The following is a 15,868-nucleotide window of genomic DNA, read 5'->3' on the forward strand; positions in this document are numbered from 1 at the left end:
TTTGCAATTGAAAGTACTCTTGGAAATTTGTATAAGGGTATAACGTTATATTAGATCGTTAAACTTATTTTCTGTTGATTAATCTGATGCTTTGATTTAACATTTAAAATCTCTTTCTCCAATCTTTTAGAGATAAGATACTTTTCAGTCATGCTACATAATACTGTTAACAAATATTTGTAAAATATTAGTTGGATAAGTATTTAATACACAATATTCTATTATTGAGAATAACTTTAGATCTATCGCTGCTGTACAGCTTGTCTTAACAACAGCAGTAAAATTAAATTCAAATGAAATGTAAATGTTTTTAACATAGCATTCACTCCTTTTATTGAAATAAACATTGACAAGCAGGAGCAATAAATACAACGATTAAATCATTCATCGTATAAATTTCCCTGTTTATTACGGAGTTCCAACTTCACTTCATTTTCTTGTCCGTTTGATCTTTCGAACTATTTGCATGACCAGAAGAGGCTAATTAAATTATGAATTTAAACTGATTTAAAAATTTAAATCTTAAACTTTAGGAATAGCATGTATTTTTATAAAATGTATTTTAATTAAATGTATTCCAGTATTTTTTAAGGTCTTTATAAATAAATTCATTAAAACAAGTAATTACAACTTTCTGTGATATCGATTTTAAAAAGAGTGTTCACCAAAAAGTAACATCCAAATCAAAAAATTGATCTATTAAGATGTTTTCGTTATATAAATGTAAACATAAACATGTATTTATTTTTATTGTTATCTTCAACACCTGATTCACTTAATAAAGCAAATTAAATTCAAATAACTCAAAGCATTTTTATGCAGAGTTTTGACATTTATAAAGTACCTTATTTTTGGAAGATTTTTTTCTTAATTGAAATGCGAAAATCTATAGTGTGATAAAAAAATTCTCAATAAGAGTGTGAAAATGTTTAATAACTTCTTCACCCTCTATTTGAATATATAATGATTTCTAAATCTTGTTTTTAAACATTTTAATAGCTTCTTTTTCAGACAAATTTGTTTGCACTGATTCTAAGACACTTAAAACCATATTATAATCATTGAACTCAAAGGGCAACGTTCTCCTACAGTAAAGGATTTATCATAAGTAAAAGAAAAAAAACTAAGAAACCATTTATTTCACGTTTGTTTATTTGAAAAGTTGTTTTAAATACTGAGGGAGAAAAAAACGATACGCATCATTTCTTTGGTGACATTGTGAACTATGATGTTCAAATATTTTAAATATATTTATTTTTATCCACTTTGGTTCTATAGTTTCATTTATTAAATCAGTAAGTTTTTAAACTTCAATGAATTTTGCTTTGCTTTAATATTTTTTAACGAATCATGATTTTTTTAAGAATGAATTTCGCTTTTAATCTAAAAAAATAATTAAGATTAAGCTATCGTACTTACAAAGTTTAATTTTATAGAAATCCTGTTTTGTACTTAGTATTATCAGGAGGAGGTTTAAATTAACGAAATATTAAAAAAGGTTTAAGCTTTAAATTTTGCAGGTAGAAAAAAATAACTGTTCTTAACAAAAATTAACGAAATGGTACGGAATAAGGGAATAAAGGAAAACGAAAAACGGAGTAATGGATAACATAATAATCTTATAGCTACTGCTCTTATGCTATTAAAGCTTCGTTTTCTCAAGGAAAGAGCATTTTTCAGTAATTTTTTTTTAACTGCGCTACGACATATTCAAATTAGTGCGTGATATATATTTATTCCTTGACGTTGTGCATTTTGACATTTTTCTACTTCTATGAAAAAATTGAGTTTAACAAGCAACTTAACAATTTAATAAATCATGTTACTGAAGCTTCGCCGATTCTAAAGAGCTTATTTGCAGACAAATTTTTTTAAAATCTCGTAATTTTTTCTAAAATATCATATGCTGTCAATCGCGTTTTTTGTTTAAAAAAACTTGCCAAACACAAAAAGTATGAAAAAAAAGCGTATAATTAAAAAAAAAAGGAAATTATGTAATTATCTCAATCACAATCGGTTTCTCAGGTGGTTGTTGCTTAAATCCCTTGATGCGAGCTCTGTGTTCATCAAATTGGAGAAAAACTATTATCTTATTGTTGTTGTGTCTAACATTTTCAACTAATTATTTTCTCAGCCTTATAGAACTTCCCCTTGTTTCAACAATCATAATATAATTTTAAATGTTAGTAATATTTCAGAAAAGAAATATGTTTTTTTCTGGTTGGGTGCTAGTTTAAAGTTTTATCAATACTCTTGCAATTTGAGCAACATAAATTAAACATAACAGATTAGAAATGTTTTAAATTTAACAACAGAAAACCATTTACAGAAAGAATGACACATCATTTATTTACACATTTAGATCTCTTAAAATATGTAAAATATAAAGCAGTGTTAAGCAGCTCTTTTAGTGTGTGTCCTTTATTTTCATTTACGTCAGTTCTTAAAAGATAATTACATTGAAGCTTATTAACTGAAACACTAAGATATTTTGAAAAGAGGAAGAATTAATTACTCATTTTCATCATAAAATATTGCTTTAAATATTTATTTCCATCCTAATTAGCAAATATGAAATGTAGAAAGACAAAAATAGCAGTAAAAAGCAACTAGTTATTAATGGTCGTATTCTTTTGTTCTAAGCATTGTTGCCTAATTTATTTGACGTCAATTCCTATTCAGGAAACATCTTTGTATTCGAAGAAGTTTCAAATGATAAAGCTCCAAACATTGTTGAGCAATTTATCAAAGGAAAGCAATGCAAAAAAGTTATTTGGATGAAAGCTGCTACTGAAAAAGAGAAAACGGAAGTTGTTTTTTTTCTTTTATCTATATAAATTTATCTTAGTCTGTGTTATACTTGTACGACTTTTTTAACTCTGCTGGATTTGTTTACAGAGACATATTTTTTAAATATTTTTATTGGAATTTTGAAATAAAAAAGTAGAGTTGTAGAAAATAGATATTGTAACAGAAGATCTAAAAAATTTTTTTGCGAAACCAAATAATTGCACGCCATTTTTAATAAGAATGAATAGCATTTGGTGAATGAAAATACTTAAAAATAATACTAAATTTTCTGAAAGTGTTATTTTCCCCCAATATAGTAGCGTACAGCTGATTTATATTTCATATTATTTAAAGTTAATGTACTCTTACCACATAAAGTTTCAGTCAAAGGGTTCATGGAGGTTGGAGATCAGTAATATGTCAATATTCACATCTTCTCAGAAAAGCTTAATGAATGTCTGGGAGAACTTTAAGACGTTATCAGAGATGGAATTCTAGTCCTACAAAATTACAGCTTAGTACCTTAACAACTGCGTAACCAGAGCTTTTAATCGTAGTCTATTCACGGTCATTGTTGAAGAAATTGTTGAAGTTTGTCTTAAAATATCTTTGTAGAATCCATTTGAACATACAATCGATACTCAATATAGCGACTGTTTTCTAAGTGAAAATGGATGTTGTAATATAAGGATACTAAATCGCAAAGCAAACATTTACACATAATTCATAAATAACCAACTTATTTTAACAAATATATTATTTATTTATCCACATCCTTCTACATATTAACTTTTTTAAGCTCATGATGTTATACTGAAGACGCTCTGGCGCCGCAGTTGGTTAAGTCGTGGCGCACAATACTGATTGGAGAGCTGGGAGTACTGGTTTCGAGCCTTGTTGCCGCACAAAACATCCGCCGTGTGTGCGCCCTTAGAGTCACCGGATAAGAATACATGATTGTGTATTTCTTTATTCATTCATAGAGAATTCGAAATGTTGCAAGCATATTGAGCGGAAAAAACAAAGATTTAGAGGTTTGAATCATTTTCTGGAACTTTTTACTATAGATTGATCCATTGTCAGTGGACTAATCTTTGTTATGAATGAGCAAAAAAGCCATCAGTCTACTGCGGGATACTCATTACAGAGGGTTTTGAGAACCATTAATCATTATTTTTTGAAATATATTTTTTAATATAGCCTTTAAAGTAAATAACTAAATGAAATGAGAAGAAAAAGAAGATCACGTAGCTGTTCATTATCATCCCTTGCCTAGCCACGTACACATGTGAACAGTGTCGAATATTTTCCACTTCTGGCCTTCGAGTATTCGGATTTATAACGTTCTTTTATCGTGCCTCAATAAGGGTGATTTACCGTTGAAGAACATTTTTAAATGTCTCTCGAAATGCTATATATATATATAAAAATTAAAGATTAGAGAAGAAAAAAAAATTCTAATAAAATATTAAATATAATTTTTTCTTTCAGCAATGAAACCCAGAATACGTGATCATTATCACGCCCATCGTTTATCCTATTGGCTCAACCTCATCCCACGATTACATGATTCCGGAGATGGAAATACTTCAATTCAACATCATCGTCTCCATGACCACGACAACCCTTACAGCTACGATGGAGTTGTTAGACACCGAGACAATTCCGGCAGCCTACATCCCGCTCTAACCACTCCATTTCTCGAAGAAGAACCCGTACAGATTCTGGAGCCCCAACCAAATGATACTGCTTCCAAAAATGTGAGCATCATGGTTAAGATCGATACCGAAGTAGTAACTATGCCGGATAAGACTTCTCCTGGAATGAATGGGACTCAATCAAGTGGAAGTGAAGAAACTGTGTATTCCACTGCACTGATTATCACCATTGCAGTGGGATGTTCCCTTCTCATACTAAATGTCATCATATTTTTCGGAATCTATTATCAGAAAGAAAAGGATAGTTTAGAAAAGAAATTGCATAAAACATATTATGAGGTAATAAAAAGACAGGAAATTTATTTTAATGCAATTTTTTATATGCATACATATTTTTTTTTAAATGCATATTTTTAATTTGATAATTTTGTTACAGATTAACATTCCAAAACATTATTTCACGAAATTTCAGCTGTTTTGCAAACTTAATTACAGTATTTAACATACCGAAACTTCGGGTGTCAAATCCGTTCTACCCTAAAATCCATTATTACCGTAAAATATTAAGCCATAGTTTTAGCAGTTATGTATACTTAATTAAGTAATTGAGTGATTTTACCGTAGCTATAGCTGCAAAAATTGCGGTACATCAGATTTCTTAGTCCCGAAATATGTTCCGATAAAAATGGATTTTATGATGAACAGTGCCAACAACTTTAGTGTCGGTACATTTTACCGTAATTGATCCAGATTTTTTACAGTATGTTAGCAGTTTTGGAAAAGCATTCAATATTTAAGAGAATAAATATTTATTTAAATTGAATAAATTTTCTAAAATGGTATGTTTAACTTTATTACTCGGAAACCAACTTCCAGAATTAAATTTTTTTTTAAATTTCGCAGTCTTTCTTTTTTTTATAGAGGCGTGATACTTTTTGATTTTTTTTAAAAATTTAAAACAGAAATAAAAAAATGGGAGGGTATATCTACAAAATTAAATCTCATAAAAAGGCCAAATACCCAAAATATATTAAAATTCAAAAAAAAAAAAAAAAAATTTCTGGAATTTCACAATATTGTGAACTTTTAACATTTTCCTTCCATTTTTATGTTTCATATATTTTTTTTTGGTTTTCTGAAATCATTTATTTATTTGCTTAGAAACAAAACTGGTCACTGAAGCAAATCTGGGGATTCATTTTATTCATGTTATGTTCATTTTATTCTTTTCTTATGGTCAATTTATTCTTCATGTTACAATGTATTTTAGGGTAAATTATGTGCCTTATCAAAATGAAAAAAATCTAAACACTTTGATACTTTTTAAATATGTAGTTAAGGCTATCTCGTTGTTTCGAATCAAAATTCGAATTTTATTTTAAATCATTTAAATTTTAATAATAAAAAATTAAGCTTTATTTATTTTTTAAGAACTATAATCCTTTAAGACATCTTTGTTTTTTTAATATTTAAGGAAATAAATATTTTAAGTAGACCGACCTTCTGAACCTTATCTGACTTATTAAGAAGATATGCAACAATTGGAATATCAAATACCTACTAGCCCTTTCTTCAACTAGCCGCTGTTTTAAATAATTTAATTTAATTTAGTAAATTATTTTAATTTAGTAAATGAAAATGTATTTACAAAGATCTAGAATAATTAGCCATATAATTAAAATAAACTCGAAACAATTAGAATAAACGGACAAATAAACATGCTTCAGCAAAAAATATTGTGAAAATTTCAAATTAATATGCAAAATTACAGAATTCTAACAATTGTGCCTTTTGTTTCCTTGTTCCATCGTACAATAGCAGATTTACAATAGAAAAATATTACATGTATTTCTTTTGTGTCATATTTTATCAATCCGAATAGTTGTAAAAATGAAAAAAAAAATTAACAATGAAATGATAGTTTAAAATATCCATTTTAATAAACAATTTGTTTAACTTTCCCTTAGAGAAATACAAGCTATTTCGCTTAAATTTTTCACAGATTGTCAATTTTTACGCAAAAATTATCACAAAAAAGTTAACACTTCCTTATAAATTTTATCATTAAAAGAAATTCCGAAAAACATCAAGAGAACAATAATAATGTTAGTTTGTTGATAATAGTTATGCAAATAACATAATTTTATCACTCTTCTTTAAAAATATGGATTTTAACTTCTTTCACTTGGCATTATTCTTCAAAAGTTGGATCCATGCCATAAAGTTTAGAAATACAATAAAATACTAAAAAGATTTTTTTTTTTGTTCTTAAGCTCAAGTATTCCACATAAATATTATGAAACTCAACTAATGATTATTTATCCTGCATTATCAGACGGGAAACATAATTTTATAGCATAGCAATCCATAAATAATAAGGATTCAGAATATTTTATTTCTTTAGTTCGTTGAAATTATAAAATAGAAAAACTACTATAGTAAAGAACACTTAATAATTATAAAATATTTTTCACTGTTAAAACATTACTATATTATAAAATCCAATTTTCGAAGCTAAAAATCTTTTAAGATTCATTGATAAATATTAATAAAACTGATTTAAAAATTTAGTTCTTTTTCGAACTTTAAATTGTATAAATGTTATAGTATATATGTGAAGATCGATTTTTATTTTTATTACAAAGATAGCAGTTGTTTTTATTGAACTGTACTGTCAACTTACTTGAACTGTACTGTCATCTTTACTTTTATACTCATGGCATACAATGTTTGAATTGAAAAAAAAAATGGAAATGTAGTTTAATTACTAAAATCAATAAATTTAAAACATAATTTCTTTAATAATTTTCTGCATATTTTCCTTGACATATTTTAGTTACTATACATGTATCTAAGCTGACCAGCGTTCTCAATGAATTTTAAAGAACAAGTAGCGAAGTTTCTATACGAATGTTTGAAAACTAACTGATATATGCAAATTAACATTCTATGACATCTATGCAAATTAACATTCTTAGAACCAAGATCCTTTTCTCTCTCTCTTTTTGGGTATTGAATTTTGCGTATTTATAATACTTTAAATGCAAATTAAATAATGCATTGAATATATGAATACATTCTTTAACATATGAACCCATAATTAAATTTTCCTCAGCAAATTTTTAAAAATATCATAAGGCTTTTAAATTTATAAAATGTCTGTTCAAAGAATCTCCCAATATGAGGTACCTTTGTATATCTTGGTACAATATAGATAAGTAAAACTTTAAACCATCTTAATTTAGGACATATTTGCATTAAACTATTCCTCAGTATTAATTCAAACTAGACACCTTAAAAGGTTCCCGAATTTTTTCTATATAGCAGTGTAAACAGAGGGACATTTCATTGCTTGTATGAAATTGCACGGATTTTTCTCTCAAATCGCTATTCTGAACAATTGCAAAAATGGGATTTATTATTACTTTGCTCCTAGTACTTGATTTCAAATCTTGATCATTCGCTTTCTTTTAAGGTCTAAATTTTAATATTAAAATCAGCATTTATTAAACTTTATCGGGTGGTATCGTTTCGAAAAATCCAAACACCATAAACTACACTCAATCTCATTTGAATATTTATTAATTATGTCTGCATTCTAACTACTTTACAACCCAATCTGATTACAACCCAATTAAATCGTTCATTGCGAATTCCATCAGATAAAACTTACATTTTTCGCCACAAAGATTTCTATCTACTTACAATGTTACTTCTTGTAAAAGTGAAATAGTTCTATGCAACGGTCGCCACTAACTGTGGTCCTTTCTTGGGACAATTAGTATCTGCCAAGAAATAATCTTGTCTTCCACGTCCTTCTTATCGCTTGGGCTGAGTGTGCATCTTACTCTGGAAGAGAAGAAGCGGAAAGTGATAAATTGCGCCAGATCCCACTTCTAACATCCTTTCCGTTCCACCCTCTTTTCCGTTCCAGAAGTAGTTGGGGGTAACAAACCAAGTGTAGTGGGACGAAGCGAAATTTCTTTCTTTGCCTCATAACAAGCAAAGATAAATAGCATTTGGTTGAAAGTCGGCTTCTTTTAGACTGTCATGGGGTTAGGAACATTGCGCCTTTGCTGGTCGAAATGAAACATTCCAAATCCCTTATCGGTGCTAAGTTTTTGCCTGTCCCGATAGGAGATTAGTTGATATTGATAGATTTTGCTCTCAGGTTTGATTTACTAGATGGAAGTTAGTCGTTGGAAGAAACATAACGTGATTTATTAGTATTTGTACTAAACTTTACAATCAAATAAATACCCTGACTGTCTGAATTACGGGAAATTCCTTTTAACATATATATTTGCCAAGAATTCACAAAAGCCAGAGGAAATAAATAGTTGAGAACACAATATTAATTCCCATGGAGATTTTTAACTTAATTTATTGTCAATTCTTAACTGATTAAAACTAGTTGCAGAAACTCAACTTATAAGTTATAATCTTAACTTGTAATTGAACAACTAAGTTAAAAGTTATCAATTTGCTTATACTTACAACTAAGTTTCAACTAAGTTATAATTAAGTTTATTTACAACTAAATTATACGTTAACAACTTATCACGTATAAGTTTACATAAGAAAGTAAATGTCTTTGAATTTCTATTGTGGAAATATTTTCTTTCTTTTAAAAATTTATTTATTACTCTGAGCAAATTAATACTTAGTGAAATGCTTTATATGTATATCTGTTGCATGTACATAAATAAATTAATATCATTAATGTACACATTTAAGTAAATTTGATTCTAGATTTAAATTAAACTCTCTAAGAACAGTTCTAACACTAATTTTTTAAGATTATATTCATAATGATATTGCAAAAAAAAAAGAACAAAAAATTCAAAATAAACTGTTTTAAGTTTATAAATATGTAAAACCAAATTTATTGCAGTGTCAACGCGTTTGTAAAAAAATGTTTTTAAGCATATAAATATGTTGCTCGGGAAGGAATTTCCTGATACATGAACAATTTCTAATATACATATAAGTAAAAGAACCCTTTTAAAGTCAAAATTTAATTTTAAAAACAGGAATTTCAAAATTAAACAAAGCTAAATAAAATATACTCTAAATAAAAAAAATTAAACAAACGAATTCATTATCGATTTAATAATAAGAATTTGGGAGAAAAATACACTTATTCAAACAGAGAAGGTGAAAAATGAACTAAGCAAAAACTTTAAAATCATATGTCTTAAAAACATTTTAAAACAAAAAACTTTTTTTTTTCACTTTTTTTTAAATGTAACAAAATCACTTCATAAAAGTTTTTTTCTTTCATTTTTTAAGGAAATTTTTATTTTGAGCAGAGAAACAATTAACAGAGCAAATCAATCATCAGTGTTAGAAAGGTAGAAAATCTAGGTAGAAAATAATCCACAGTAAAATTTCCACTAATATATAAATGTGTATGAAACAATCCTCAAACATATTTTGAAGAAAATAAAAACAGGACGTATATATTTTTTTATTTAAAAAAAAATTAAAAATCAAAAATATAGTAATATAGTCAAACAATATTTTTATTTATATTAAGTTCCCTCAATCACATTTTAATGCATAATTAAGTGAAAGGTGACAAATAATGAGCTGATTGATGTAAAAAAAAGTCAGAGACTATTTAAAAATTATGTGATATTTTTATTACTATTAAATTTTTTAAGTCCTGCATGGGTAAAGAAGAATGTTCTTAAGTATGTATGTAACTTATAAAAATCAGAATTTTTTAGTCGATGTTTACAAAATTTAGTGTATCAAGTTTAGCGTTTCATGACATGGTGGACCTAAATGTGACTTTTAGAAATTCCTCAGACAACCGGTTCACGCGATACATCTTAAAGAAAGGTGTTTCCATACTATTCGAGAAATATTTTATAAGACTAGTGAATTACTAGCTTGCTTCTCTGAAAAATTAAAAATTAGTTCTAAATTAGTTCTATTTAAAATCTAAAATGAATAATAAATGAAAATAAAATATACTTGCTATTATCTAATTACTAGCTTGCTACTCTGAAAAATTTAAAATTAATTCTAAATTACTTCTATTTAAAATCTAAAATGAATAATGAATGAAAATAAAATCTAATCTAATAAATAAAATATAAAATAAACATTATGATACCAAAAAAACACGAATTAAATGCAAAATTGTTTGGAATTTAAAAGGTATTGTTTCTATGATTTTTTTTCTTTTAATTAATATCATAATTAATTTACAACTACTTAGGTGAAAATCAGAAATAATTTTGATCTTTTCGACATACTGTTTTTAGTCATAATGCTGTTTTTCTCAAATAAGAAATAACAATAAGAAGTATCATTGATGCTCGAGAGCATTTATCTCCTTTGTTCCAACAGGAAAGAAGGAGTGAGGAAGAGGATGGTCGTCCATCTGGTGAAAAGCCTTTTCTTGTGAAGGACATGTCATCCTCAATGATGCTCAACCAATATTGCCCACCCGCCGAGTTTGACGGCAGCCAGACACTGGATTTGGTACAACCGAGCAAAGCTAAGCTCCCATTCCAGAATCCGGGAGGGAAGGGTCAAGAGGAAAGTCAGTTCCACTTGGGTTCCCGGATGGGTCAGGGAGAAAGGGAGATCGGAATCCGGGAACCCCTCCTCTCCTCCTCCAAGCCGCACGCAATCACAGCCAAAGTCGATTGTTTGCAAGCTTGGGAACATCCGGCTCAAGAAATGACTGTGTAAGTAAAGTCACTTACATTGATCTCTTCTGATTGTTTCTTGAAAACATAAGCCTTTTCTTTTACGTGGTTTCTAAATAAGAAAACAATAGCTTCCGAAAAGAAGTCATACACGCAGTGTGGATTCATTTGTTTATCTTTCAGATTTTCAACTGCATTTGATTTTTTTTCAATATTTAATAAATTATAAAGTGAACTTTGAATATATTTGTTGGTAATAAAATATAAACTTTCATTGTTCCTTTTCTTCTTTGATAAGATTGAAACTCTAATAAAAATAGTTTTCAAAAGTTGCACAAAATTTATTTATATGTAGATTGATGTATTAAACTAAAAATCAACTTCTGTTACAGTTCCGTTCCTCATTAATTAATTTTAATTAAATTAAAATCCTACTTTGTTTTAAATAATTACAACTTAAAATTAACAATTATTAACTTAAAATTAAAGATGCATGTGCAAACGCTAATATGAACGATCTACATACATGATAGATTTATACATAATAAATAATAGTTTCTCAAAATTGAGCAATAATGTGTGAAAAAGCTCAGAAACAAATAATAGTCAAATGTGAAATCCCCTTATATTCAAAATTAAAACAGCATTTACTCATTTTCATGTGGAAGGAGAATGTGTGAGGAGAATGAAGGAGATGTTCGTACGCTGCCGATAGAATTTTGCCCAAGGACGTCCTGGTTTGCAACAGGATGGTACATTTTATTTGCTCAAGTGAAATGAGCAAAAAATTAAATTGAGATTATCAATCACAGGACCACGCTCTTGAGAGTTGCAGTCTTTGAACCAATGAAATTGAAAATTAGTAGGTCATGATATGTTAATGTGGCCGTCACTGTAGAAGGCTTTCCTACTCTCCCTGGTGGGGTGAACAACTATGGTAGTTAGAGCATCTTTCCGCGAAACAGGAAGCCCTTGGTTCGAATCTTGTTTCAGTCAACGAAATTATCTCTCACACACTTCACCCTCCACGTGTGTTTTTCACAAAAATGTGTACTTGGTATTTTAATTTTTAATGCATGTGGTTATCAAATTTGAATATTATTTGTTTAGAAGCATTTTTACTAAGTTTTGAATATTCCTTTTTTACAGTGGATGGTTATAAGTAATTGCAAATAAAAATGATTTCATATTAATTGTAGAATGAGAAAAAAAAATCAAAAATTTACTATATATCGATCATATTTTTGTTAAAAAAATCATCATTCTGATTATTAAAAATAAAATATTTGGTATTTAAATCCTTCATTCGGTATTTTTTCCGTACATATAGTATCGGATACAAGAAATTCTGGTTTTCAAAATTATAGTTTTTATTACAACATATTTAGTAAAAAAATACAACACTGAAAAGCAAATTTAACCAATTAAATGTTTTTATGCCCTATTTTAAGGTAACGCGTCAAAATTATCAATTTTCACCTCATTTATCAAATTTTATCATATCCATATTATACAGTATATTTTTCCAAAATCCTTAACAAACCACTTCGTTAAAAATTAACGAGCTTCTTGGTGTTCCAATATGGCAGAAACACGGTAAATTTTACCGTATTCTGTTTGTTTTGACCATATTTCTTCTCAGTACAATTATTCATAAATGTTAACTATCAAGTATGTTTGCTTTAAAGGAAATGAACTAAATTTAACTCCTTAAATATTTGACCAGGAATTTCATTTTGTATAACATGATTTCTTTCTATCATTATGAAGTAGGTTCTTTTTAAGATCTTCAATATCAAAATGAGTTAATGATATTAATAAAAGCAATATATTTTGTGCATATTTAAACAAATATCAGATTTGATTAAATCATGATTAAAATTATGTGAATAATAACATTTATATATATATATATACTTCAATGTGCTATTTCTTTATGCAATATTTTTCCTAATTAAAGCGTAATAATTCATTCAGTTTTCATCTGACTTAATTTCATTAACATAGAACTAATGCGTTTCCTTTAAAAAATAAAACCTTTTTTAATGTCACTTATAAAATATGACTTCTAAAATTGAACTTCCAAAAAAATTTTAAAAAAATATATTTACATTTACTGCAGAAAATTCCAGATCAAATTATTGTTAAAAGTACCGGCACTCAAGGTGCCGGTTATTTTATCAATTTTTAAATAATCAATTTATAAATTATCAATTTTTACTAAAAAAATATCAATTTTACTGGAATATGTTCGAAACAAAAAATCTGATATACCGTCACTTTTAACGTAATAATTACCGTAAAGTCTCGAATCCTTTTAATTAAATAAATATTACCCTAAACCTTACGGTATAATATTTTACGCTAAGAATGTATTTTAAGAATGATGCCCCTGGAAACCTGAATTTATACCGTAATTTTAACTGAAGTATTTTATAATGCACTTCAAAAAACTGTGTTAATGAAACTATCATGTACCGGTAAAGAAATTATCATGTATGTTTTTGAAACATTTCCTCGAGATGAGGAATGCTTAAACGGTTGTTCAAAAAAAGTATTTCTCCTCATTCATATAATAACAGTAAGCTCTATATTTTTCTCCCTGATGCAATAGTTGAAAGCACTGTTTTAACTGTTAACAACACTGTTAACAACACTATAAATTTAAGCGTTATTGTTTGTCTTATTTTAATTAGTGTTTAATAATCTTTGTTTAGTTAATATTTTATCTTTATGTTAATTATTGTAAAAATAAAATGTTATCTTTTTTAGGTTTGGAATAGATAGTCACAGCTAGGACAAGAAGCACTAACCTAATTCAAAGAGTTTCTTTCCACTTCTTGACATAAGCGATCAAAAAAAGCACATAATGGTTTGTGCTAAAAAGTACATTGGATTTTCCCGTGAAATTATGCTATGTGCTCGACATTCTAAAATATTTTATGATGCCTGAACTCTATACATTTTGAGGTCAGGCAAACTTCATTTTTTCTTCTCTGGATGGAAACTAGTTGCACTTTCTTCCGCCCATGGTTGGAAACATTTAACTAAAAAATGGAAACAAAATTTTTTCTGTGAATTTTGGTGTCTTTTACTGTGATGACGGAATGTAAATAAAGTTGTTATTTTCAGTAAAAAAATGTATCTATTAACTTTTCTACTACTATCACGTAAGTTTAAACATAATTGTAGAACTTAATCCATGGGGAAAAGTATCCCATTCATCCTACTACACTGTATACAATTCTAGATCAAATAAGGGTATAAAGAATTAGCATTCTATGCACAGGGTGTGCAAAATCCATTTTACCATAACATTCCGTAACATTTCACACCGTAGTTTCGGTAATAACATTCATTTCATTATAATGATTCAGTGATTTTACAGTAAATATTAATGTAAAATTTATCACCCCGTGTGCTGGTACTTTTGCCGTGTCTTGCTGGTACTTTGATCTGGAATTTCTTACAGTGTAGACGAGTCCTTAAGATAAACATGTTCTCATTACTGCTATTTAAAGATTTAAGCCTAAATCAAATATGACTTGAACAACTTTAGACATAGTGGGTTAAAGACAACCCCATTTATTTTTGACATTAATAAATAACCTAAAATAACAAATGCTTATATCTTTTAAATTAGGTTGTTTTTTAAATAAAACATTTAAAAATTTGAAAAACATAAAGATAAAGCAGATTTATTTATTTTGTGCAGGTATACTATAATCAAGAATCTTATGGTTCGTTTTTATTAAACTTGTAGTCCCGCAAATAAACTGACGAACAGTTTAATTTTTTTCATGTTATTAAATTTTCTCCCTTAGTTCATATAAAATATTTATGGTAACTAGCTAAATAAATCAACATATACTGCTGAATGTGTTATTTTTAAGCAATATATAAAACTCAAGTAGGTAAACATGACATACTTAAAAAAAATAATTTGTTTTAATTAAGGCGAAAACAGGAAAGTTACCATTGTTTCTTCTGGAAAAAATGTTTAACTGAACAGTATCTCACCTATACATAATAAAATTCTTTAATAAAAAGTATTTCAGTATATTTCAAATAAAAGCTCAGTATTTTCAAGCATAAATCACTTAAAGTTATTGAAATGATTACAGTGATATTGCATGGCTTATATAGAAAAACAGGTTTAAATGTATCCCACCAAATCACAAAACATTTTAATACAGATTCAGTATTTTGCGAAGGTATATAAAATAATGTATGTTTTGCGGAGTTTCAAGCGCCGAAATGTAAACTGTTTTTTAACAGAACAATTTAATAATAATAATAAATCATGTAATTTTGCAATTAAATATAACATCGAAGATACTTGATACAATCATCCCTATAACCATAATTGCTAACGGTTAATAAGTAAATGGTTAATGAACAAATTACAATATTAATTAATTTTAAACTTATGGCTACAGAATATTAATTTAAAACTCATTATTCGTAATGAGGAAGCAGTGTTTCATGATCTCGAGGTAACAATTCAATCTGTGTATTAGATCACTAAGAATGCTGTTTGAGGTAATAGGAATAATAATATTATTCATTACTAATATTATTCATCATTAAATTTTTCATAATAAATAAGTTTACTAAAAAGTAAAAACAAATATTTTGCAAATAAAAGTTGTCTCAATATGCGATATTTTTATTAACTTTCCATTTTCTTGTAAAATTGAATATAAACTATTATTCAAGGAAAATAACGAACTTATTTTTAACTTTTAATTTACT

The 15,868-nt window shown here is 27.6% G+C and overlaps 1 protein-coding gene across 1 annotated transcript in view; it reads left to right on the forward strand.

Annotated features, from left to right (window-relative positions):
- The window catches only part of LOC107451503 (neuroligin-4, X-linked), a 124,701-nt gene extending 110,448 nt beyond the window's left edge, over positions 1-14,253 (forward strand). Inside the window, exons 7-9 of the mRNA XM_016067624.5 lie at positions 4,282-4,787; positions 10,809-11,152; positions 13,886-14,253. Of these exons, the coding sequence (XP_015923110.1) occupies positions 4,282-4,787; positions 10,809-11,152; positions 13,886-13,910 (875 nt within the window). The 3' untranslated portion in view covers positions 13,911-14,253. The remainder of the gene's footprint in view (positions 1-4,281; positions 4,788-10,808; positions 11,153-13,885) is intronic.
- Positions 14,254-15,868: the final 1,615 nt, after the last annotated feature.

The sequence above is a fragment of the Parasteatoda tepidariorum genome, chromosome 2 (assembly GCF_982258835.1).
Source record: "Parasteatoda tepidariorum strain Cologne lab strain chromosome 2, Ptep-v5.0, whole genome shotgun sequence".
NCBI classification, from domain to species: domain Eukaryota; kingdom Metazoa; phylum Arthropoda; class Arachnida; order Araneae; family Theridiidae; genus Parasteatoda; species Parasteatoda tepidariorum.